The 26,660-nt window shown below is 43.8% G+C and overlaps 1 protein-coding gene across 12 annotated transcripts; it reads right to left on the reverse strand.

Annotated features, from left to right (window-relative positions):
* Nucleotides 1-1,714: 1,714 nt before the first annotated feature.
* Nucleotides 1,715-25,656, reverse strand: LOC127010219 (serine-rich adhesin for platelets-like). Of its 12 annotated transcripts, none has more exons than XM_050884123.1 (22): nt 25,229-25,656; nt 21,807-21,854; nt 20,820-20,953; nt 20,434-20,541; nt 19,855-20,014; nt 19,413-19,581; nt 18,867-19,094; nt 18,502-18,703; nt 18,129-18,266; nt 17,673-17,800; nt 16,873-17,232; nt 15,740-16,193; nt 14,712-15,361; nt 14,420-14,546; nt 10,503-10,727; nt 9,648-9,864; nt 5,718-9,528; nt 5,296-5,405; nt 4,817-5,104; nt 4,607-4,708; nt 4,252-4,392; nt 1,715-4,020 (listed from the first exon to the last, which is right to left on the reverse strand). In XM_050884123.1, exons 3-22 carry the CDS (start codon nt 20,832-20,834, stop codon nt 3,995-3,997), a joined length of 7,659 nt encoding a protein of 2,552 aa, XP_050740080.1. In that variant the 5' UTR covers nt 20,835-20,953; nt 21,807-21,854; nt 25,229-25,656; the 3' UTR covers nt 1,715-3,994. The 12 variants fall into 12 exon arrangements, with proteins under 12 accessions (XP_050740080.1, XP_050740072.1, XP_050740057.1 ...); XM_050884115.1 differs by lacking the exon at nt 20,820-20,953 and adding an exon at nt 24,251-24,327 and having other exon boundaries at nt 14,420-14,525; XM_050884100.1 differs by lacking the exon at nt 20,820-20,953 and adding an exon at nt 24,251-24,327.
* Between the last annotated feature and the right edge of the window lie 1,004 nt (nt 25,657-26,660).

Genomic DNA, 26,660 nt, shown 5'->3' on the forward strand with positions numbered 1-26,660 from the left:
AATGGTTGTCTGATCTTTAGGTTCATGGTACAGAAGAAGGGTCAAACTACCACCAACTCAGGGTCATAAAACTACTACTGGAAATGCCCGAATTAAACTCCTAGGAAAGCCTTGTCAAATGAGTGTTTCTTTAGGTTCATGGTACAGAAGAAGGGTCAAACTACCACCAGGGTCATATAAAACTACTACTGGAAATGCCCGAAACTCCTAGGAAAGCCTTGTCAAATGAGTGTTTCTTTAGGATCATGGTACAGAAGGGTCAAATTACCACCAGGGTCATAAAACTACTACTGGAAATGCCCCAAACTCCTAGGAAAGCCTTGTCAAATGAGTGTTTCTTTAGGATCATGGTACAGAAGAAGGGTCAAATTACCACCAGGGTCATAAAACTACTACTGGAAATGCCCCAAACTCCTAGGAAAGCCTTGTCAAATGAGTGTTTATTTAAGTTCATGGAACAGAAGAAGGGTCAAATTACCACCAGGGTCGTAAAACTACTACTGGAAATGCCCAGGAAAGCCTTGTCAAATGAGTGTTTCTTTAGGATCATGGTACAGAAGGGTCAAATTACCACCAGGGTCATAAAACTACTACTGGAAATGCCCCAAACTCCTACAAAAGTCTTGTCAAATATGTGAACTTGGGCGATGAAATGTTAAGTAATACGGCCCTTATATAGTCCTTGGATATTCGTGATCTATAATAATGCAGAGTAACAATTAGATCATATCAGTAGCTACTCCAATTACTTTCTCCTGCTTCCTACATTCTTCCCTTCCTCTTAGCTATCTATCTATTGCCTTCCTTCTTGTTTTCCTCCTTCCTTGATCCCTAAAGAAAACAACACACACGCTAAGGATGCAAATGTGTTAGAAAGGAAATAGGTCTCCACTCACCCCTACCCTCCCCTATAAACTACTGCCTTGATTAACCTGGTAACAGCTGGTATCATGTTTCTTAATGGTCCCTCTAAGCGAGAAAAATGAGAAAAAATCATCACTCACACAAACCATTTCATAATACACGTATATATCAATGCATTTGTGATCAGTTTATGTATCATCTATTTTGGGTGGTTTATATCAGGGCACAAATTTGGCCCATCGCTGCTACACGGTAAAGCCACAAATTTGGCCCGTCACTGCTACCAGGTTAATGAAGGGGATGGCTGGCTCTCTCCTGCCTCGATCCCCTCTCCTCAGTCCCATGTTGTGCTTCTCCAGACATTTCATTGGTTTAGTAAGAGCCCTGGTGGCATGCCTGTCATTGCTCATCTACTACAAGTCTAGCAAAAAAAGTTATATGAAAAAAGATGGGAGATTTTTTTTTAGGTTGGGCTGCAAGTGATTTAATCAGCCCTCAAAATTAGAATGGAAAATAAAAACATGAAATTGGACTAGATTGTCATATATAGTTACATCTAAGGTGAATCAAGAAAAAACAAAATAAAATAAAATAATGAATGAAAAAATCTAGTAGAATATATTTACTTAGGGAAACATTATATCAGTGGCATCTATTTCCACTTCCTTGGCAACAAAAAAGGGACAATCACACACATAGCAAATCTAGAATGCACAGCTTCCTGCATTATCAAAACTTTGGAGATGCTACCAAGGGACCTTTTTGCAACTATAGACAACCAGGCTAGGCACATTACGAGCTGTAGATTTCTAAAGGCGGCTTTTGTGGGGGATGGAGTGACAACAACTGATCACTTTTCTTTGAACATAAAACATGTATTTTTAGGATTCTTGTGTAACAAATTAAGGCTGTACAGCAGTTAACATGTGTGTCTGTTACCCACTTGTGTTGCCTTACGTGCTTCATTCAGTCTTCGTGATGCTGATTTGGCTTGGCTTGGCTTGGCTTGGCTTGTATTGGCTTGGCTTGGCTTGTATTGGCTTGGATTGGCTAGGTTGGCTGCTGGCTAACTGGCTGGCTTGCATTTAAAGATTTTGTCTGCCATTCCCTTGCACCCAATCACATTACATGCAATTTTTTTTTATTTTTGTATTTTTAGCCAATAACTCAAAAGTCTGTTCTGGAGAGCATCTTGGAGTACTTAAAGCAATAATAAGCCTCAACTTGAATTACAGGTATGACCATTTCATCAGCAAGTGTGTGTATGTGTGTGTGTGTGTGTGTGTGTGTGTGTGTGTGTGTGTGTGTGTGTGTGTGTGTGTGTGTGTGTGTGTGTGTGTGTGTGTGTGTGTGTGTGTGTTATAACCATCTAAATCAATAATTATAATATTCAACAAGCACTTCACATAACAGAACAAGTGACTGTAGTAGTGTATTATTACTCCTAGGTAGTTAGTTGTCTGGGGTACTTACAGAACAGACAGAACAGAGACAGGCAAAGACAGACAGACAGACAGGCAGACACAGCCACTGGGTCTGGTTAGTTGGTGAGGTGTGTAGTATAGGTTTTGTGTCTGAAGGAGAGAAAGAGAACAGCTTGATAATACTCAGATCTATACAAAAGTGGCTGGAGTCTGAAAGCACCACTTGAGCACAAGATGGCAGAGCTACCAGAAGAGCCCTTAGTCTGCATAACCTTCTTGATGGGGCACATAACGATTTTAGTTGCAATTGTATATGTATAAGGAAATGAAAGAGAAGCTCTGGCAATGCTTAAGAGATAAGACACAATAGTAGAAGTCGGAGTGGTGGAGGATGATAGCCGTGGTAATAGTAGTAGTAGTAGTAGTAGTTTCCATAGTAGTAGCAGCAGTAAAACAGTAGAAACAGCCGGTGTTACTGTAGTATTGTGACAGTCAGAATGGCAGCAGTTGTAGTAGTAGAGTACAATGAAGCAATGTTCCTATCTATGTCTTAAGTATATTAGGTCAATTACTCTGTAGTGGTAACCCTAAAGCTATGTCACTCGAGTAGTTTTAATTAAGAATACACCTGCCTGGCTTTCACCCAATGGGAGGGAAGCTCTGACCCCTCCTACTTCTCCTCCTCCTTCCTCCCCTCCCCTCCACGGGCATCAGGTAACATTGGCAATGGTAGAGCTGTAGTCTGATCTGTTGATGCTTGATACTGTTTCTAGTCACATTTGATTGCTTTTCTAAGGAGAGGAAAATTGATTGAGCTACAAAGCTTAACAATTTTTTTTAAATGGAAACTGGCAATCAACTAGTCAAATTACAGCTGATATATATATTTATAGTATGTGGTTAACAGTTAAAAACCAAAAATGCGAGACTTGACTTGGCTCATGCAAGGACCCACACATGCACAAGTTGTACTTCACAGGAAATATTTTTCCTACTTTATGAATAAGGAAGATACAGTAAAAAAATTCTCAAGTCTGTATAAAAAATATTACAAATTTTCATAAATACTTTATGGTGAAATAGATAATTTTCTTCTCACTCAGTCTTCTTTCATCCATATGTACCTTATTCACTATATACATATTCTTACAAAGGCATTAACTTTCTTCAAAGTTAATCTTGCAACACCAAAATGAACTGGTAGTACTTATACTACAAAAAATAACAATAAAAAAGTACTGCAAATATCACTTGAGTGCATGTCTTATTTACAGAGTAATATGAGCACTGTACAACAACTTTGAATATCTCTCTGTCTTCCGAGGTTACAGATCACCGAGCATGGCAACGCCCACAACACACTCCAGCATTAAAGCTTACCCTCCCTACTCCCCAGCCTACAAGAACCCATAACATGTACCAAGGCACTCCTTATGGCCTGATAGTTGCTTTCTCCCAAAGACACAGTTGCTCTACGAGTCCAACTCACATAAAATGTGTCGAGTCCACGGCTCCAACATTAAAACTCAATGACTCTTAAAACCAGGGTTTAAAACATCACCTTAGAGGCTAATAAATACATTACCAACCCATGTCTTACAGGAAACTATTGAGATCCTTCCTTATATTTTTCTTCACTTTTTAGCAACACCACTGAGCACAGTAGATCACAGATGACTGGGGCAGACCCGTCCCCTCACCTCATGTTACGTGAGCTCCGGTTTTGCATCCTCTGCAAACAAGTCATAAATTACCAGATAAATGGTGAGGAGTAGCAATATTTGAGAGAAAAACTTACTCATACAACCTCCACTGCTCACAACCCAATATCTGGTGCAAAGCATATATTCTGTTACATGTTCTTCCTAACTGTTCTATCTACAATTAATAAAAAAAATAAATAAATAAATAAAAAATCATAAGATAAAGGGAGAAGGTGAAACAACATGACTGTGCTGCTTACTTTCCCGTTCTTTCCTGCGTAGCTTTTTCCGCCTGCGCTCAACAGAAGCCAACTCAGTCTTGACCTGCATGTAGGTTCTCTTCAGCTCCTGAATCCGGGACTGTAACACTGCTATCCTCTTGGTGGCGTCCAGGTCAGGGTCTGAAGAGCACAAAGAGTGTCATTTTTACTAAAGATATAACTTCAGTTCACACAACCAATGCTCTCACAGAACTTTGATTAAGTCTTTCTGAGCTTTATATGATTGCTTATGAAGTACAAGACAAAATTTCTCAATCGTTGGCCTATCTTAAATGACCAAGTTTTCCCCATCACTTTGGACTACAACCAATGCACCGTAGTACATCTACCTTACCTAGTTCCTGGCAGAAGTTGTATCTGGACCGTCTGGCAGCACTGCATGCTAGAGACAAGGCCGATAATCCACTGGTTTCGCTGTCATCGTCAATTTGAAGCCCTGAGAAGATTCATGTGTGTTACAACACAACAGATGGGTGCACATTTAAGCAACAACAATGAATGATGTTACTTGATCATTTATTCAAACCATTAGTTTTCTCCTTACCTCCACGCGACGAGGAATGACGTCGCCGCCTCCGCCCTGAGCAGGCTCCCTGACCCATTCCCTTCCTCAGGCCATCGTCATCCTCCAGATCGTTTGCCCTTGCCCGAGGTCCTCGCCGTCGCCTCTTGGGCATGGCTGGTGTCATATTGCCTTCCTCAGTCTCTGAGCCTTCACAGTCACCCAGCCCCGCCTGCCCCATGGCACCTTCATGCTGTCGCTTCACCGGGCTGATCATTGCCCCTCGACGGCGCGGCTCACTCCCAAGAGTGCTATCCATCGTGTTGGAGTCTGAAGGGATGAAATAGTGAATTGTAGATATTATTTGTTAAATTATTTAACCTGTTTTCATAAGATATGATATGGAATTTAAACTCCTGGGTTATGAAATATACTACTACCTGAATGGAGGGTAAATCTGTCACCCAGAGGCTGGTGCAAACATGTATTCAAGGTCTCACACAGATGTGGGCTGCACTTACCTTCTGAGAACTGATCAATCTTGGTGTGGTCTCCTAAACTATCCAGCTCAACTTCAGATGAGTCTCTCCCTGATTTACTGGAATCATCAATTTTGGCACCCTCATTATCCCTGAAACAAATAACATGAATTTGAAGAATATGAAGAATTCATACATACAAGAAGGCCATTTACCACTGTCAATCATACATAGAAAAACAAACATATTGCTTGAAAAGTAGGAGTAGGAGTCTAAAATCTGCACTCAGTGACTATCATTGTACATAAATTTGTTTGCTTTGGCCACTGAAAATGTTAATAATGAAACTAATAGCTACTATTAGTAATAATGATGGTAATGGTGGTGGCAATAATGACTCCATGCTTTGAGTCAATAAGCTGCAGCCTGTACTAGTAAACACTCAAGCCTCACAATCAACTCACCCTCTGGGAGAATCTGACAGGTTGGAAATGATGCTCTCCGGCGTGGTGGGCGGCGTGTTGTCTATGAGGGTGTTCTGAGCACCGCCAGGCTCCCGTGCTGCAGGCCCCCCCGAAGTGGATGCTCCCCCAGAGGCCCCCCCATGGCCAGACATTCTGGAGGGCTGGGCAGACCCAAGGGGAAGTCCTGCAGCCCCAAGGTTGCCAGACATAACTGCCCCAGACCTAGGAGTGAGGCGTTGGTACTGCTGCTCCTGTGGGAGGTACGGGTCCCCTTCAGGAGGGTGACGCAGCACCCCAGGGGAGGGGGAGTAGCGCTGCTGCTGCTGGGGTTGTGACTGTTGTGGGGAAGGCTGTTGTTGGGACTGTGGTGGTGGTGGTGGTTGTTGCTGTTGGTGATGCTGCTGCACCTGCTGTTGGTGATGCTGCTGCAGTTGCTGTGGGTGTTGATGATGTTGCTGGTGATGGTGGTGGTGATGGAGTGGATGATGGACCTTGAGCTGTGACTGAGGTTGACCCAGGTGGTGGTGGGGGTGGTGGTGCTGTTGTTGTTGCTGCTGTTGCTGATGTTGATGCTGCTGCTGCTGCTGTTGCTGTTGCTGATGGTGGTGGTGCTGATGTTGGTGGTGCTGATGCTGGTGATGGTGATGGTGGAGGTGTGACTGTTGCTGGGACTTTTGCAGCTGCTGCGGCTGTTGATGTGGTGGTGGGTGCGGTGGTTGTTGCTGATGATATTGCTGTGGTGATGGTTGTTGTTGTTGCTGCTGCTGTGGCACCTTCAAATGCTGATGGACATGGGGATTGTGCTGTGTCTGAGAATGTTGAGTCTGCTGTGAGTGCTGCATGGGTGAGCCTTGGTGCTGCGGCTGCATCCCTGCTGGAACCCCATGCTTGTGATGGTGGCTCTGCATGCCGCTGCCAGACTGTGTGTGGAGTGGTGGGCCCGACAACTGGCCAGTCATGGCAGAGGGGGCATGAGGGGGATGCTTCTGGGTCAGTGGTGTTGTTTGTTGCTGCTGTTGCTTCTGAGAGTGTAATGGAAGGTGCTGAAGCTGGGATGGCTTAGAGACTGGCTGATGTGGTAACTGTTGGTGTTGTGTCTGCTGGTGTTGTATTTGCTGCTGCGTTTGAGATTTCTGCTGCTGCTGCTGAATCTTCTGCTGACAAGACTGGTGCACTTGAGGGATGAGCAACGGCTGATGCTTTGGCTGCTGTTGCTGCTGAGGCAATTTTGGCTGTGACTGGAGAGGCTGCTGGTGATGGCTGGGAAGCGGCTGTGGAGGAAGGATGAGCGGTGGCACAGATGGGGTGGAGGTAGGCGAGGATAAAGTGGTGGTCTGGTGAGCAGCGGAAGAGGATGACGATGAAGAGGCCGTCACTGCAGGTATTTGTCCTCCAACAGGGATGGGTCCTCTCTTCCCGAAGCTGCTGCCAGTGGGAACACTGGCAAATGGCATCTCATTCTTCACATCTGGGTGCTGCTGTGGACTGGGCTCTGCACAAGAGCCATCATGGGTCACTGGGCTGCCTGGAGGAATGGTTTCCTCACACAACAAGTCTCCCAGTCCAGTCTCTGCCTCTTCCTCGGGCCGTTTTGGCGTGGCAGAGGCAGATGCTCTTGGCCGTTTGCGATGGTGCCTCAAGTCCTCATCTGTGTTGTCTTCTTGGTCTTGGTCGCTAGCCACATCTAACCTCCGGCCACCTCCCTTGGCCTTTGACGCTGATGAGGGAGACAATACTTCACTATCATCTTCATCTCCATCAGCATCATCATCTTCCTCTTCATTTTCCTCCTCATTGCCATCCTCCTCCTCAGTGGTAGCTTCACCTGCTTTTCTCCTTCCGCTTTTCTTTTCTGCCTCTGTCAACTGCTTCTGCCCCCTGCTGAAGTCTGGCCCTTTCTCCCCTGCATCTAAGGCTGCCTTCCCTTTCTTCACCCTTCCCTCCTGGTCAGGCTGAGACAGGCGGTTATCTGAATCTGACTCTTCTGACGTATCTGGAACAAACTCCCGGCTCAGCACTTTCTTACCCCTGGAGGACGACCTCCGTTTCTTGTCTGAACCCTTGCCGCCATCATCCTCTGGCTGCTGCTGCTGCTGCTGGTCTTGCCGTGACTTCTTTACAACAGCCTCTATGCTCTCTTCCACAGAGCTCTCCCTCTTGGACCTCTCAGTCTCTAGCCCACTCTGGACACCAGACTCGGAGGTGGACGTAGAAGTGGAAGTAGATGTGGTAGTAGAAGTAGAGGTGGAGGTAGATGTGGAGGTGAAGGTAGAGGTAGAGGTGGAAGTGGAGGTAGAGGCAGTGGAAGTGGCAGCTTCCCTGGGAGGAGAGTGAATACAAGGTGATGCAATTCTTTGCTGGGCCTCTTTTAGCTTCTCTGCTGGCTCAGGTCTATTGAGAAGGTGTGGGAATATGTGCTGCTGCCTCTGTGAGAATGGTATCACCTTTGCTTCCACCTTGTCATCAGTTTTGACTTGCAGTGGTGGTGGTTTGTCACTCCTAACTTCAAACTGTTTGGGAACGGGCTTTGCAAGGGCCTTCGATTCTATAACAGGGATTACAGCTTGAGTGAGAAGGTGCGAGGATGCGCCAAGAGGCTTAGAAATGGCTGTCACAGGTCGATCTAAGACCCCAACAGATTTGGCCTTCACTGGGATCACATGCAGTCTCACTGGTTCCTTGAGGGGCAGAGGAATCTTGGGGGTACCCTCCGCTATGCTTCCTTTGGGAGACGGACATTTGGGAAACTCTGGCTTGATGATTTTTGCCTCTGTTATGGCAGGGACAATTGCCTCCACCTTGATGGGGATGTCCCTCTTCAGGAGCACCTTCCGGGGTGGAGACATGATGGTGGCGATCGTGATGGCATCCTTCTTTTCGGGGTTTGTACTTGCTTCTGTAAGAACCGGAGCAGCAGCCTCTTTGCTGCCTTCTGCAAGTCGCTTTGCTGGCGATTCCCTCGTTTCCCTTGGCATGAGAAGTCGCTTCTGTGGACTTGGAGAGCTGTCACTGTCTGACTCTGTCTTGTCCCCATCACTGTCCTTCATGTCCTTCCTGGGTCTTCCCTTTTTCTTCATCTTTCCCTCAGGATCACTGTCTTCAGAGGAGACACCACCCATGCTGGGCTTGATCCTTACATCTTTTCTGGCTCTTATTTCACCAAAATCAAAAGGTTCTGGCTCTTTAAACTCATATATATCATCTTCCAGGCTTTCTAGTTTAGGAGACAACAATTTAGTGGAGTCCTGGGTCACTGATTTGCCTGGGGATTCAGTCAGTTTCTTTGGAAGACTGTCTGTTGTGCATGGCTTGATGGGGGAAGCACCCACCTTCTTTTCTGGTGGAACAAAGGTTGTTGTGGGCATCACTGGGGATATCAACCGAGGAGGAGCCTCCTTCAGGCTGCGGTCTTCCTCTTTCTTCAGTGGTTTGTCCAAACCTTTCATTTCTGAGATGATGGCATTCAGGTCAATATCTTTACCACAAGGTTTATGTTCTTCTGCCTCCTCCTTAACTTCAGTGGGCTCAAACTTTATCAGGGATTCTCGAGGAGGCTTGTCAGTGGTAGCAGTGGCTGGAGTGGCAATGGCAGTGGTGGTGGTGGTGGTGCTCGTGGTGGTGGCAGTAACTACAGTGGAAGTGGCAGTGGTGGTTGTGCTGCTGGTGGAAGGCTCTGAAGTCAGAGTGGAAGACACAGAGGAGGATGCAAGTAACGTTGTGCTGCGTCGGTCTGAGCAGGAGCGAGTGCGGGACTTCTCAGAGCCCGTGTCACCATCAGACTCATAGTCCTCACTGTCACTCTCCACTGCTCCTGAAAAGAAATATTGGGTTATGATATGATATTTCTGATAATAAGCACTTAACCATAAAATTTACTCAACAGGACTTTTGCACATGAAGTCCACATTTCGAAGGCTATATGCTACTCACCAGCTTGTTTAGGTCGCCGTTGATCTGAGTAGGGGCTGTCAGGCTGGGAGAGTCCCCGGTCCTTGGCTGCCCGGGTGCTGGGTCCTGAGACATTGCTGGTGACACTTGTGTCACTCTTCTCACTGCGGTCACTTTCCCTGCGCTCGCGGGTTCCTACTGACGGCCGGCCTCGCTTGCTGGAGATGGCCTTGGGGGAGGCTACGGTTGCTGCTTGAGCCTGTGGTACAAATCAAACATGGTTATATAGTATCCAGTATTGGTATAGGTTATATTGTTAAAATGGCCAACAACAACATAAAAGTAGTAAAATATGGTGCGGTTTGAACTCTTTTACCCATTCAGTCAGCTAGGGGTTCAAATAATCAACTGAGAAAGATTGCCCAGCAAAATGAACCCCACTTCAGTCCACTCCACCCAAGTAGTACTGCCCTAGATGCAACCAGTTTAATAATGAAGTGCTCATATATGCAAGTCACTACATTTGAGCAAAATTTTTCAACTGAGAATCAGGTTCCCAATCTCCAGTTTCATGTTATATCCGAGAAATGATGTTAAAATGATGATGATGATGATAATGATGATGCTACAATGGCACATCAAATTAATTCTAAACAAGCTACAGTCACAGCTGAATGTCTACCAGGCAAATCAGTAACATTCTATTTAAGAAAGGTGCACTTTATAACCCACCAACCCCTCGAAGTGGTAATATACACAGCTTCCGAGGCATGAGTTACTTCTTTCATTGCACCCTGCGTTACTGAATCTTACAAACTAAACACTTGACAATTACAAGCTAATCCTATTGTTTCCATCCTAAGCTACAGTCTTCCAAACCACAAATATGACACCTACAGGGTCCTTCTCATCCTTCTTCAGAGGCTCTTTAGTGTCTTTCTCCTTCTTCTTTTCCTTGAGTTCCTTGGTGGCAGCGGCCCGGCCCTTCTTGGCACGGTTCTGGGACCAGGTGATGTTCTCGGCGATGCGTGGCCGCCTGATCCACTCATCGTACCTGGTGTTCCAGCCCAGGTAGTGGACATAGTACATGGGGGCACTGCCCTCCTCCTCAACCTCAAGGACCTGTGGGAGGAGTGACTGACTAAGCAAGGGAAACCTAAAACATCCCAACAACAGTATTTACAAGATGAAATGACTGACTGGCTGTACAAGCAAAGGAAACCTAGTTCATCATCACTACAACAGTGTGTGATGAATGATGAACAAACGATGTCTGAGAAAGAGATGTACAGCCAATCACCACTTACAGATAACAGACTGACTGAACATTGGTGACCAACTGTACTACAGCCGTACATGTAACTGAAGCTCTGCAAAGGCTTGGGTGAATGAACAGCTGATAAAACATCAACTAAACTAATGCAATATAAGAATTCTCAAGTAAATAATATATGGTAGATACCTTAAACCAGGGGTGAGGGGAGGGTTACTGAATTGTCAGAGGAGATATAATTGTGTAAGGAACCTTACAGCTCATAGCAGCAACACCTTGTAGATGATCTAGGGCAATATCTTCATCCTCAACTAACGGCAAGTTTCACTGTAAACTTTTACTCAATGAGGAAGTTTAGTATTTGGTATGAAGCAAAGTTCTCCACATCTACTTTATGAACAAGTCGCAGTTAATATTAGCCAATTGTCTGAGTAAACTCATTGTCAGAAAAGCTTTCCAAAGTAATCAAAGTCACTATGAATTGAAAATACTTTGCATTGAAAATTACCATTAAATCGATCATTCAAGCCCATGATAATTATTCAATTGCCAATAAAGTATTGGACAACTGCATAAATCGTGAAGTAGGAATTGTGAATGTTGTCAACTGATGGCGTGGCTCTCATGATAGACATGATGAGCAGTGTTGCCAGTTGTTCAATGATCATTGGCATACGATAACTCAAAACAGCATCAGTAAAGCCGCCTTATCCTTTCACGCATACAAATCTTTTTTATAATGAAGTTTTAACACAATAAGTTGGATTAAATTCCTAATTTAGTCAGAAACTGAGATCAATATGGAGAGTGGTGGTGCTACAAGTTCCACAGAACCAACAATAATAAGGAGGGCAAATGGGTCAGCTGACAAAAAACTCCTCCTTCCACAAGCCGCTTCACCATGAGCAAAGATAATAGTCTACTGTCTGCTCTTTGGCTAGTAGAAATGTTATCTGAGGTCACTGCAGCAAGACAGTGGTGGTTGCCCCCAGCCTGTGTATTCTTGCTTGTTTATGGGTGTGCCTTTGGAAGCTCAGCTCTCTCCCTGAGGCACCACTTGACCAAAGTTTCCGAAGGTCAGGTGTCTAGGCGATGTGTGCACGACTGCTCCACTCAACGGCATTAAAAAAACATGTATCACTTGCAGGACTGACACAAAACCCCGTGGCCACTACTCGTACACTGGTCACTTGGACTGTGCTAGGCCAGGTTATGACCACAATAACATAACCTAATGGATAAATTTTGGTGCTTTTGCATGGCCTGGTCAACACCTCCCAAGTTCAGCTTCTTTGGACACGACTAAAGCGTTCACTAAAGCTTAATAAGTCTGGAAGATGGCCAAGATGGTTGGCCACTGCTAGCTGTAGTCATGACTAAAATCTCAATTTTCTTTAAAACTGCTCCATCTCTACTTATAAATTAATACCAAACTTGACAAAAAAGTGAGGTAATCAGTAGGAGTGGATAACCTTCCGAGTAAAGAGAGAAGCAGTCAGGACTTTAGAGTAAGGTTTTGTATACTTGTTTGATGAGGATCCAGACCCTACTATCTTGGTAGAAATTTTTATGGTACTTGATGACTGGCCTAGCAATACTGCACCACCACTTCAACTGTTGGGTGTGTACTGAGTGAAAAGTTCATTCTTGGCCCTAGAAATGAAAAGGCTGATGAATATCAGCAAAGTATGAAAGACTGGGTAGGTAATGAGTATCAAATGAGTAACAATGTGATGAGGAATCTATTAGAGTAGAAAAGATGTAAAGGACATAAAGGGACCACCTGATGGGCATTGAAAGGGTGTTAAAGGGAAAAGAATAGATGAATTTATATCCGGGAGACGCCAGGATGCCAGGGGACACTGTATTTTAGTCATAAATGGAACTTTTAATATGATTACCTCAAATGGAGTATTTTTCCTGAGTGATGCTGAACAAAACCAAAAGCTTAAGGCAAAGGGATAGACTTCATATTCTATACACCTATTGTCTTGAGTCTTTTTTCAAATAGTAATGAAAAAAAAAAGTATGAAATTATTACATTATATAATTGTATTGCTTTAAAATTATGAAGTAGTGTGTGTCAGTAGCACTTTGCTGGTGTGTTCATGCCTGATGCCTGTCTATGGGCCTGAGTAACAACACTCAAGCCACCACTGTAACATTTCCTATCTGCAGCTCAATGTGATGTAACCCGTGACACCCTGCTCCTTCAGTGGTGTTTAGAGAACTGAGTTTGCTATGTCCTACTTGCCCACCTTGCTGAGACACCTCCATGAGCTAAGGCCTAGCTGTCCACAAACACAAACATGTGCCACATGCTATGCTTCCTACTAAGCACCTTGACCATGGCAGATCTGTAGTCCTAAATTAAAACAATAAAACATCATTCCCGGCAAGTAGTACCGTATATACTATTATATATACATGGTATACTATTGAGAAAGCTCATCTTTATCACCATATCATCATCATAGTCATCATCATCATCATCATCATCACCATTGTCACTGTGCATCATCATTCTCATCCTTACCATCACAGCCCCATTTTCCATGATGAGCAGGGTGAAGTCCAGACTTAGAAATAATGTAATAATAATGACCCTTTTAGGAACCGTCAGTCTGAGGAAAAATCATCTCATGGAACAGACCAAATTTTCATTCAAACATCACTCAAGTACTAACAACCCAAATACTAATGGCCGATAGCGTGACAAAGGTTATAAGAGGAACAGAGCCACTGACACATCACACTTCCATATGAGCCAAAGTAACTCAGTAGTAAGAATGACAATATCTAAAGCATTTCTGTTGGAAGAGTTGATTTAGATTTGGTTTTGTTTACTTGCAAGAAGAAACGGTCTGAAGTTCAGATGAAGAGGCAATCAAGCCTTGAAAAGCATTTAAGTAAAAGTCCATAATTTTAGTTCTGATGCTCCTCTGATGCTTATTTAAGAAGCAGGAAGAAAGCACTGGCAGTCCCATATATAATTTTTTTTTTTTTTTTTGAGTGGGGCAAAGTAATGCTAAGATTCATGCTAGTGAAGTGCGCTTGCCTATCTGAGAAGTTCCTACAGAGCAAAGACTGGGAGGTGAGACTAATGACATGTGGAAGGTTCAAGTGTGACATGCCTGATCAAGGTGAATGGATCTTGTGTTTGCAGCAGAGGACGAGTGTAACAACTTGACATGATCTGACACCTATGAGAGAATGGATGACTGTGATATGACAGGGAGTGAATTTATGGACATGGTAGATGGAAGACATGTAAGTGGAAGACCTTCCATATGCTGGTACAAAAAAGTATGCAGAGAATCTGAAAAAGGTGGTGTGAGAATGAAAGGACCGTTGAATGCAAGGATGCAATGTACAGACGGGAACAAATAGACTTTCACCACTACCATCCCTCTGAAGGAACTCTAGGGATGTAAGACAAGTTTAGTCACAAGGTGTATAAGAAATAAGGAGTGCGAGATACACAAAAAAGCAAAACGGTGCAACCTACTGGTGCAAATGTACATAATAGGGGTCACTTTACCTTGGCCTCGTAAGTGATTTTGGACTCTTTGGCGCTGGGACCATACAGGACTCGCAGCTTGTCCCCAACACTCACTGGCACATGAGCAGGAATGAGGGACTTGCCCCTGCAGAGAACAGAAGAAACACTGGATGGAGGAATCCAGCATAGAGAGTAAATTGGCTTCAATCTGCAGGATAATATTGTAAAATCTATTGTTTGAGACAATCTGGCAAATACACATTCAAGCTTATACTGATTTTTTTTAAATTATGTGATGTATTATTGAAAATAAAGTATTCTCATAACTTACGCGGGTGGCTCCACCTCCCCCTCCACCTTCTTCTTCCTGCCCCGCTTCTTGTTACATGCGTCATCAGTTATTGCAAAAGCAGACAGAGGCTGGCCTGGCGCCCCCTTGAGTGCCTTGGTCTTCTTGGCCTTCCTGTCACCGGGGCTGCCGAAGAGGGCCGAGGAAGAGGGGGCATTGGAGGTGCTGGAGTCATCCTCGTCATCCTCATCGTCATCCTGGTCGGGGGTTGGGGTGGGGGTGAGGGTCGGGGTGGGGGTGCGGGTAGTAGTGCCGCCCATGGAAGAGGTGGTGGAGGAAGAAGAGGAAGATGACGATGATGAAGAGGAGGAAGGTACAGCAGTGGTGATGGCTGAGGTGGAGACTGTCCCTGTGCTTCCTGCTGCTCCTACCGCTGCACTGCTGCTGCTGCAACTACTGCTACTGCTGCTGCTGTTGGCAGTGGTGGTGGTTGTGGTGGTGGTGGTGGCAGTAGTGGTGGGGGTTGAGGCTGCAACTGTAGTCGGAGTGGAGGTTGAACTGCTGACGCTGGGACGCTCAGCCGCCACAGCCTTGGCCTTCCTGGTGGGGGTGAGTGTCTTCCTGGAGGGGGTTGAAGGCTCCTCCTTCTCACGAGTCTCCTCCAGGTGCTTAACGGAAGAGCGGGTCTGTGCCTGGGGAGATGAATTCATCAGCATCACAATAGTCATGCTCTTATAGCTGTTATTTGTAAGTATTTACTCTAATTAATGACTAATGTATGAATTCCATATATGATACTATGCAAAGTAAAAGCAAGTTCAGATTGAAGGAACGGAAACACCAACAGTTGCTTGAAACAAGACTTTGCAAGGAACATGAATACTGTACATAGGCAACCCCCCATGTCCCTCTACAACAAGGGCGGGAGGTAGACTGCATAAAAAGTTAAGAAAAGATAAACAAAACTTCAGAAAAAAAAATTGTAATGCAACATTCCTAGGGATGACTGGAAGATAAATTGAGAGGCTACAAAGAGAATGACACCTTCAAACACAATGCACAGCCCTCACCATTTCCACCTCCTCTTCATCATCTTCAAGAGCCTCCTTCTTCTCCTTCTTTTCCTCCCTGGTGCTGGAGCGAGTCTTTACCTCCGGCACCTCCTTCTCCTCCTTCACAGTGCTGGACCGGGTCTTCACCTCGGCCTCATTCTTGGCGGCCAGAGCAGCTCTCGTCTTGCCTTCAGATCGGGGCGTCCTGGGCTCCCTCAGTTTGTCCTTTATAGAGGTTGGTGCCTCACTCCCGGTATCCCTTGGGCCTGACTGTTCTCTGGTGCGCTCCTTGCTGACCGACTGCTGCTCTCTGGATGCCCGTTCTCTTGACGCAGTGGACTCCCTCGACCGCTCCCGTGCAGACGCTGTGGATTCCCTTGACCGTTCTCTTGCTCCGCCAGATTCCCTCGACCGCTCCCTCGTCATGGCTGGTTCATCCTCCGGGACCTTTGCTGGTTCGTGTTTGACGTTCCTGAGAAAATGAAATGTATTTTTAAGTTTTCTGGCAAATTTCTGACGGAAAAAAAAAAGTGGCCTATATATCAACACCCCTTTTCTGCAGAATATACTACACATATAAGAAGTGGACAGGCAGGAATCGAGCCATTTCACGAAAACAATCCCAAAGCCCAAGACATGGTAAGAATCATGACCAGACAAACTGAAGCTGAATGATGGGTCACACACCAACATCAGTTATAACTTGCATCACTTTTGCCACTTCAACACACTCATCCAACATGTGGTGACCTATGTTAATGCGGTAGCTGCAGGGATCATGTTTCTCAATGGTCCCTTCAAGCGAGAAAAATGAGAAAAAATCACCCCTCACACAAACCATTTCATAATATATATCAAAGCATTTGTGATCAGATTATGTATCGTCTATTTTGGGGGGTTCATGTCATGGCACAAATTTGGCCCGTCGCTGCTACACAGTAAAGCCACAAATTTGGCCCGTCGCTGCTACCAGGTTAAGAATTATTAGCTACTCCATCTTTTCCCTCCAATCACTTTCAATGCCATGGGAGAGAAAGTCAGACTAAAGACACAAGAAATCAGTTACATCTAAGAGCAGTCCAATAAAAGCCGTAAAATTCAGTTCCAAGGTTGTACACATTAACTAGTGCAACTTTACACCCTTTACACACCTGCCACCCTTGCCTTCCTCCTTTTTCTTCTCCGTATCTTTTTTGTCGGAGTCTTTCTTATCTGGTTCCTTCTCTGCCTCCTTCTTTTCTTCAGCTTTCTTGGTATCTTCCTTCTCGGCTTTCCTCCTCTCTGTCTTCCTGACCACCACTGGTGATGCTATCTCCTCCTCCTCCTTTTTCTCGCCCTCTTCCTCCGTGGAGTCACAGCTGTCGTTTTCTTTCTTCTTGGAGGTGCGAGGCGTGCGGTCGCAGTCCCTGATGAGACTGCGGCCTGAGCGGTGCCTCATGCGGGAGCCCCGGGGGTTGCTCACCATGGTGCACCCCAGCTTGCGATAAAACTCCTCAAAGCTCTGAAGGTACCTGTGGAGCAGAACCATTGTCATCAACACCATGACCTATGTGCTCCTATACTATCAAAATTAATTATTAGACAATAAAACAGATCTAGACTTAATACCAAGGAGGAAAAGGTACATACATGGAGAAAAAAAAAAAAAAAGACTATTGAGTATTGTAGGGGAAAACTCACATTACAAGGACAGGGTTTGCTTGGAATTTGAAAGATGCAGTACAGCCGTCACTGCAATTTTCCTTTTCAAGTGCCTTATCATTAAATTGTCTTATTTAACCTATTTACTATATTTTCCACAGTGAATAAAAACTACTTCACATATCTCACCCATCACCAGCATTTTCCCTGTTACTGTATTAATGTAATTAATCTAGTTGAACCACTTCACTGATAAATCAAATAGGTGGCAAGTCTTTCACCTCCACCGCACTCCACCCTTCCCACCCACCTCTTGTAGGCAGCCTTGATGAGATTGGGTCCCTGAGAACCAAGGGCCTGCAGCTGCATCTTGTTGGACACGACCTTCCACTGGTTCTGGTTCATCACACGGTTGAAACCACCAAGTTTCTGCACAACCTGCACAAGCAAAATAAACACAAATCAGTATAAATTGTTTGTTCTTTTGAGTGTCTTTTTACTCTACCATACATTTCTTTTTCTTCAGTTTTCATGATTTTTAGTCTAATTACTTGTTCAAATGAGTCTTCAACACTGCCACCTCTTATAATCCTCTATCCACTGCTCAGCTACAATTTGTTTCTATTCTAATTTTGTGGACATTAGATCATTCATCATTCTTCAGATGCTCCTTGAACATTCTTCTAGAGTCTACCACTTCTGATAACAAAGCATTGCATTAATCAGTTTTAATTTTTGTAGCATACAATGGCCCACATTACAGTACCTTGAAGAGCTTGTAGAGGTCAAGGTCTTTGCTGCCAACAGTTGGCCCGCTGTTAATGGGGGCCCCACACTCCTCCATGAACTTGTACAGCTGAGCAACAAAATGGTCCTTCTCCTCTCTCGGCTCATCATCCGAGCTCTGTGCAAGAAGCAATCGTTAGTTGACTTAAACCTGAGAAACAACAGACCAAAATCCACAAATTTCAATAGAAATGTCAAATGTACATCTTTCATTAAATTTCCTGCTGTAAGCCTAAAAGTAAAAAACAGGTCTCTATTAAGACAAAATGCAAGGGAAAAAATTGTCCTTAAAGAGGCCATACAATCAGTGAAGACTTGAAATATAACCAACAAGTAGTGTCACAGCTACTTACATCCGAGTCTGATCCATCCCTGTCGCTGTCATCATCCGACACATCCATCCCAAACAGCAGGTCACGATCCCAGTGAGGCGGCAGCTCGTCCCTGGTCATGAATAGCAAGGCCTTCTCCACGGCTATCTTGAGGGCACTTTGAGACACCTTACTCCCAACTTCTCTGCTAAACGGTGAGGCCTCCTTCTTGGGGACCGTGTAGCTGTGAACGAGTAACACATGACAGGGCTTACTATATGTCAGATATTTGACTGATATGAATTATAATCCTGCATAAATTACTCATCCGGATATAGTTGCTTACAAATAAACTTAACATTTCACTGTACGATCATTAAAAAATAAAACTCATTGAAATAGCTCACTATCTGCCATCCTGAAACGATCTGACAAGGTAGTCCTTCTTGGTCTCTATCTTAACAGAGTCTTGGGAGGTTGGAGCGACAACCAAACCAGGGAACCAATTGTCCTTCTGTTTCTTCTTGTCCCCAAGTTCCACACACACGACCTTCCCTATGTCTGACTCCCACTCTTCACGCCGTGACCGATGACGCTTATGGACATCATCTTCATCCCCAGACTCTTCGCCCTCTCTGAAAGGTTTAGGAAGACATGAAGTGGCCATTACATAAAGGCTCTGATCTCTGTCTTTATTCCACTAAGCACTGTGAAGCCATATTCAATGACCCAATATCTCCAATTAACCAAAAGAGAATGTTCCACACACTGCTTGGCCTGACTTAGTATTTCAGGATTGTATGTGCTTACAGGTGTTCACATATCTATGCAAAGCAAGACTTGAATGGATACTAAAAGGGCTGAAGCAACACACCAAGGTCTAAAGATGCTCAAAAGTGTCTGGTGTTGGCTGTGTGAAGCAAAGCATATCAGGCAATCTCAAGGGTACTCACGGGTTCTGCCTGGACCTGCGTCCTCTTCGAGCACCTCCCACTGGTGTGCCAAAGTGCTCTGGGTGGGTCAGAGGTAGCTGATCCAGGGTTTCGCTTTCAGCAAAGTGGCGGCCACTTTTCAGACACAATGAGGTGCGACGCAGAGTTGTTATGTCCCCGTCATCAAACACTAGTGGGTGAAAAGGTAAACAGTAAACAGTGAGAATGCATATATGCTGAAATATGGAAAATACAGCTTTTTGTATTTCTAAGAGTAAGATCAGTGATTGGAGATTGATGCAATATGAAGTACAATACTTAACACTTGCTTAAGCTTTTCACTTTATCCATTATAGAGACTCCTTTCAAATGCATGACCTAGATAGTTTTCAACCAAATTAATAATTTTCTTGAGATTGAAGAATAAAATGTACATAATCAGAGAAAGAAGCAGTTCACTAACCAACAGTATACTGGCTGCAATCCTGAATCTTGTTGACGATGGCATCCACATACTGGTTTTTCTCTGGGTGGCTGGCCTTGACCTGTGCCCCTATCTTAAGCACCCCTTTTACCAGGTCATCTGATACCACTGTGGACCCTAGGCCAAGCTTAAATGTTACCTGAAAGAAAGCTTGTGTTAATACTATTATCATAAATTTCTATATTATGTTCCTGGACAAGTTATCTGAAAACAAAATGGATCTGTTAATGACATATTATTACGTTAATACTAAATGAATCTAGCCAGAAAAACACAGCAATACATAACATAAAGATCAAAGGTTTGCATCTCAAATCCACGCACACTGTGTAATGCATGACTCCCTATCACACTGAAGCTGCTGTTCACTGGTAGACAATAAACATATGATGAAGCTGGGCAAATGTGACTTGTTTTAAGCAATTCTACCCCGATGTGAATGTAGACTGGGCAATTGTATGTCTGAACAGGACAACAATGAATCCAAACTCATGGTCTGTATAATGATTGGGTTAATGCAAAGTAATTACACAGAGGAAGGACATGCTCCATTCTTACCTTGACCTTAACAACCTTGACCACCTTGTGGACCTTTGCCTCACAGAAAGCGCCTTTGTACTTGGCAGACACCTCTGTTCCCACCGTCAGGAATGGTGGGTCCTCGGGCTGGGGGGAGAGAATGAGCAGCGTAAGTCTTGTGTAGTGAGACAGACGGGAAATATAAGACAATCAACAACTTTTGAGTAACTGCAGACAAATACCTAATCTTCAATTGGCATGTGGTTGACATGTTCTGCAGTTGTTTCTTTTTATCACAAACAAGATGATTATAACAATCTGTGATCATTGGAGCCCCAGCTTGGTGCCATGAGGGCCACCAAGGGAACTGAGTGCGGGTGTGCATGTCCCAGTGGGGGATGAGAGTGAACGTCTCGATTAATTACCTGTGGCAACCACATCTCAATGCGAGGGTGCAAGACCACAAGAACCTAAAGTCTGTGGCCCTGCCCAGCAAGCTGCAAATTATGTTTGTGAAGAAACCGTGTTCTCCTTGCGATCGCAACAGAGCTGAAGTTCACTGTATCAAGAATTAATAGAAAGTCTAGAGTAAAATACAGCATTCAGTTTACATTTGACAATCAGAATATTAACTGAACAATCCAAATCATATATGCATGGAATTGTTGTGAATACCCAAACACTGTACATGGAGTGACTGACTGGTGACAATTGCAGTATGTATAAAATGGAGTTTTTAAAGTAATAAAAAATCTAAGTTTAAGTAAGCAAAGCAAAACCCCAATCATAACACAACTACAGGGACTGCATGAAAAGTTATTATGTCCTTGGCACAATGTAAAACACGGAGTTAGGAAAAATTAGTATGTATAAGATGTACATATAAAAAGAAAAGCTTATTCTGACTTTGTAAATAATCAAATCACTTCAAACTTATCCATTTCTTATGGTAAGCCATTCAAACTGGGATTTATTTCTCCATGCATCTCTTAAATTACCAGTGTAAAATCAAAATATAATATGCAGGAACATTCTCAGGTTTAGACACATGAATACACTCAAAAGGTGATGACAGGGTCACAAACAAAGGATGCCTGCCATGAATATAATACAAGACACAAAGAAGAGTATTCCGTTGCAATGATAACTTGCATCCACTGAGAAATAAATAAAAACACCGAAGCTGAAACTATAATGATTTGTTTAACTCTGTCTCTCTTTCTCTTTCTCTCTGACTTCCTTTGTTGGCACTGGATAAAGGTGACATCAAAGCCTACATGTGAAGCTGACAGACTACCCAAGATATAAACAGTTCAGAGGCTGCTGTGGAGGACTGAACACCACACCAACAATGAAAACAGCCACCCACACCCTCATTGACTGCCACTGAGGTACAAAAGTAGGAAAATCACCCTTTTCTTATATTGCTGCACAACTGCTCCTTCAGGTATATCCATTCTCTGCAAAGAAAAAAAGCTCAGTAAGTCACCTAAGCATACACCATTCTCTCCTTCCTTTAAATACACACAGCACACACTATCATCAAAAATTCATATAAAAAATTGCTATCACTGAGCTCAGCATCTTCCCACATTATTATTAATACCTGTGGTGCAACAAGTTTAACTAGGGCCAGATAAAAAAAGAGCAAGGGCGGGTACAGAAGTAGCTGATAGAGCATTTAGTTGCATATAGAGCATAAAATGAAACCTTATCTCTGTGATTTTGCCAAAGATATGAATGAGCTCTTAATCCAAAAAGCCAGTGAGCTCTGACACACACACACACACACACACACACACTATAACTCAAACTACTACTCATCTCTTTCAACTAAATGTGACAGACATCCTGCTGCATTCATTCCGTGTCACTACCTTGCCCATTTCAGTCACTAGACAATGCAAATACCAGAGCAGAAGAGAATACTATGCAGGACAATTTCCTCAAGTGAATGGATGGATGCAAGTACTATTTCAACGCTGAGCCTCTCTTAGTGACTATACCCAACGTGAAACTTGAGGTATCTGACAAGAGAAACTGTTATTCATTCCATGGTCCACTACAGCATGTGTGTGAACTCTGGTATCAGAAGACCATCTGCGAAATCAACAGAGGAAGACAGAGAGAGGCAAAGTATTGGTTGAACATGAAAGGGTCACAAGGAGTGTTGAACAGTGTTTCCGATAGTGGGTCAATTACGATTGTTGATAAACTGTACCATGATCCTAATCACTGAATATTTGTAAAGAATTAGGTACAGATGGCTGAAATGACTGGCTGCTGACTTCTTCTCTTTTCCTTTACCAGGGGGTGGGGGCCACCATGTATACAGTAAGTAGGTCATGGGGTCATCATTATGGTGGCACATTTTAACAGTATCTTAAATGTTTCTAGGGATCAGTGGCTTGAAGTCTCTGAAACATTTGGTCTCTGTAATGTTAACTGGTGCAGCTACACATGTCTGAGCAGGGCTTTCATGGAGCTTCCATGTATATAATAACTGACAGACCTTTCGGTCACTGCCTTTTATATTAACAAATTTGGGTAGGTATTCTATAAAAAGAAAGGTTGAGCCAAAGACAGTAAGATAACAAACAGAAAATTAACAAAGGCATCAACTCATAACCTGTTCCTTGCATCAAGGCTTCTCCCTTGCCCAGCCTAATAAAGAAAAGAGGGCTATGAATGATCATGATAAAACTGCACAACTGATATCATCAGATCCAGAGCTTGTAGGTGCAGTTCTGCACAAAGACATGACTGCAGCTGAAAGATTAAATGACAAGGGAGGAATGATGAGCTACAAAATGCTCCTGAAGCAAAAGACATGATGTAAAATGATTTGTTTCTCTTCCTGACCTGCTTGCACTAAAGATCCTGGAGAACACCGAGAATGGTCAAATTTGGCCATGGGAATACCACACACACAATCATTAGTTTTCAAGTGTGAAATATCCTGTAAGTATTGACAAGCTCCAGACTCCCTCAGAGCCTGTCGTTGGGCATTTTTTGTCCGTAGAATCAGAATATCACATTATTTTTTTGGAGAAATTAACAGTTTTTGAGTTATTTGCCTTTAAAGTTATGTTCTTCCTATCTATTACTGAAGGAATTCAAACTTTAAAAAGTCGTAATATTCAGTATTATATACAATTTATGGATCTTTTAAAATCCAATTCAAATATGGGATAATGTTTACAAAATACATAAGAAAATCTATATTAAAATTAATTTTAGCGCTGTACGCCAAACGGAAAAGATCCGGGCATTGCACTGATGATAATTTCAATAGGGTGGTGTGTTGTCAACATGGTGAATGCTGGCCACCCTCTATGACTCCAGGTTCCCTCGTCTGCCCCAAGTGGAGAGGAAATAGCCAGAAGAAACCTTGAAGGGATCCCAATCAGAATCTGAATCATATACAGGAATTATGAACAGAGCCACAAAACCCCTAGCTTGAGGCCAACTTTTCTCCATGGTAATGATAACCCTAAGGTTCAAAATATGAAGTAAATTTGAAGCCTGAATATTATTAAATAAGTAAATTAAAGGGGATGTAAAGAGGCATATGACACTGTCAATGCAAATAACAGAACAAGTACAAGAAGGAACAGATCAGCATCACAAAGTTTTAAATATATATAAAAAAATGGGGTTGAAACACAGGTTTGAAATTAATATAAAGACAAAATGTGAACTGTCTTTATAGACAGCTATCAAAGAAACTGCATGCTTGTCAAATTTGCTAAAGGAAATCAACCCAACAAAAGAGTACAGGCAAACACCAACACAGATCAAAACCAGACCCGGAGCACCAAGACACAGCATCCAACACCAAGAAAGTCAGACTCACGGGTGTGCCGTCCACCCAATGACTCATCCGTCAGGGGGAGGGAGGGGGAGGTGCACTCAACCTCACGTATCCCTCAACTGTAAGTGAAAATATCGTACAGAAAAACTGATCAAAGACATATATCTAATTTACTAGTAAGAGGAACTGCTAGAGCCAATGCTGCTGCTGGTGACACAAAGAAATAATCAACAGGTTCATATGGAAATTTTTCATAATGTGCTTGTGAACTACATTACCTATGATGAAGTGCTTAGCCTTAAATGACACAGAATTTAAAATATTTCATATAAGGCATGCTATTTCAATAGCAGTACTATGGAGTATTTACAGTCAATAAATTAATACATAAATCAATCAAAAAGTCACTGAGAACATGTATACAGCAAACTTCCAATGAATACCTGTCAGACTTACATGGGAACATTGAATCGTCAATTATAATTTTACATGTGAAAGTCTGAGCAGGTGCAACACAAACACACTTCCTAATGTCCACTTTAGCACAAGGGAGCCAACACAGCTACTCTAGGACAGGATGACTTGTGTGGTGCTGGCAAGGCTGAAGGCTGACACACTCCTGCCCATGGCAAGGTTGCTCTCAAGTGAGGAACATCCACAAGCACAGACTGCTGACTCTACAGTGAGTTGTCAAATTCACCACTTCAGGATCCTAATTTATGGTCTTTTTTCAGTGACCTCCATATATGGCAAGACACAGCAACAGCTTCCACATACAGACACACCCATGAGATAGACTTGATAGTGGTGCTGGACTTGAAGGGAACACAACGCTACCATAGACTTCACACCGCTCAAACAGAAAGCGGGACACGCACACACACACAACGAACTCAACCCCCTCGCTAAAATAAAAAGCCAGTACGTAAACCCACTCAATCACAACAGTGGGGGGGGAAAGATAGTTAAATAGTTAATAAAAGCCCACAGGTGTAAAAAAAACCGCCCAGGGCAGCCTACCTGAGGAATTTGGGAGGTCCAGGGGTCAGGTTGGGCTGCCTCCCTCTCGGCCTCACGCCAGCTGACTGCTACCGCATTTTTTCCTCTCCAGGGTCAAACGGCGTCGTGTTCTTGGCGCCGGGAAGGTCAGGTCAGGTCAAGGGCACCCTAAGACCCCTTCGTCAGCGCCACAGGGAACTTCACCTTCACTTGTCTGCCTCCTCACTCCCTCCTCCTCCTTAGACCTCGTCCTCCACCGCTTCCCCACTTCACACACTTCCTTTCCTCGGCTCAAACTCAGCACCAGATACTTAAGGACTCACCTGCATGGTTATCTTTACTCGGTACCGGGGGAATGATTAATTATGGCCTCACAAGGGTCTACGTGACATGGTTGGCGGGGATCGTCCGGGCCCCCCAGCACCACCACAACAACTGGTCACGCGGCCCCGCCAACAAGGAAACGCCCTAGACTCTGGCGCTTAATATCCCTAGATGGCCCCCTCTCATTCCCTTGTCGTGGTCTGTTTTAGCGTGTTTCTTAACCCTTCCACTCCCCTAGAAGATTAGTCGCCCTGATGAGTAGTTCTGATGGGGGATTACAGTGTCCTTTCTTTTTTATGTGTGTTTTTGTATCCATTTTATAATATCCCTAAATGGCCCCCACGTCTTGTCTTGGTTTGTTTTAGCATGTTTACAGCCCCTTCCATTCCCCTAGATGCTAAGTAGTTCTGATGAGTTGTTCTGATTAGTGATTATAGTCTCTTTTTGTTTGTGTGTGTGTGCTTTTACATCCCTTCCATATATCCCTAAATGGCCCCCGGTCCACCTCGGTTTTCTCGGTGTCTCTAACGTTTGCATAGCCCCTCCATTCCGCCAAGTAGTTCTGACGAGTGATTATGGTCTCTTAAGCCATGTTTCTAACCCCTCCATTGCGCTAGAGGGGTCAGTAACTCAGGCGCACCAATGTCCCTGAATGGCCCCCGATCCTCCAGCTTGTCTTGGCCTCTTTTTGCGTGTTTACAACCCCCCCTCCCCTTCCCCCATGCAGGCAGAGGGTTAGCAACTGAAGAGTCAAGCAGCGGTGGATTTTAACTGCCCGGAGACTGACGTTCAATGCCCTTCCATGTGCTATTCTTTGATTTCCCGGATGTTTTTTTCTGTTTTGTTTTTTGTCGTTGTTGTTGTTGTTGTTGTTGCAGCTAGTGTGTGTTTGTGTGTGCTTATTCTTTTCCATATCTCGTCAGCGAGTGTCTACATATATATATATATTTAGGCTATATTTCAACAGCTGTAGATGTGTCATAACGTTAAATATCACGTGTTACTATCATCAGAGGGGAGGTATATATAGCTAAATGCAACATTATACCTACTACGTACGTGTCCTTGGGTTTCTCGATTTATTTTTTTTATTTTTTTATGTTTAGGTACTGTACGTAGCATTTCGTCA

The sequence above is a fragment of the Eriocheir sinensis genome, chromosome 4, assembly GCF_024679095.1.
Source record: "Eriocheir sinensis breed Jianghai 21 chromosome 4, ASM2467909v1, whole genome shotgun sequence".
NCBI classification, from domain to species: domain Eukaryota; kingdom Metazoa; phylum Arthropoda; class Malacostraca; order Decapoda; family Varunidae; genus Eriocheir; species Eriocheir sinensis.

Coding starts and splice junctions, on each gene's coding strand:
- LOC127010219 (XM_050884100.1), bottom strand. CDS start 24,277: ATGAGTCATTGGGTGGACGGCACACCC. Junction 17,233..17,672: donor ATCAAGGCTGCCTACAAGAG/GTGGGTGGGAAG, acceptor TCTGCTCCACAG/GTACCTTCAGAGCTTTGAGG. Junction 16,194..16,872: donor GAGGAAGGCAAGGGTGGCAG/GTGTGTAAAGGG, acceptor TCATTTTCTCAG/GAACGTCAAACACGAACCAG.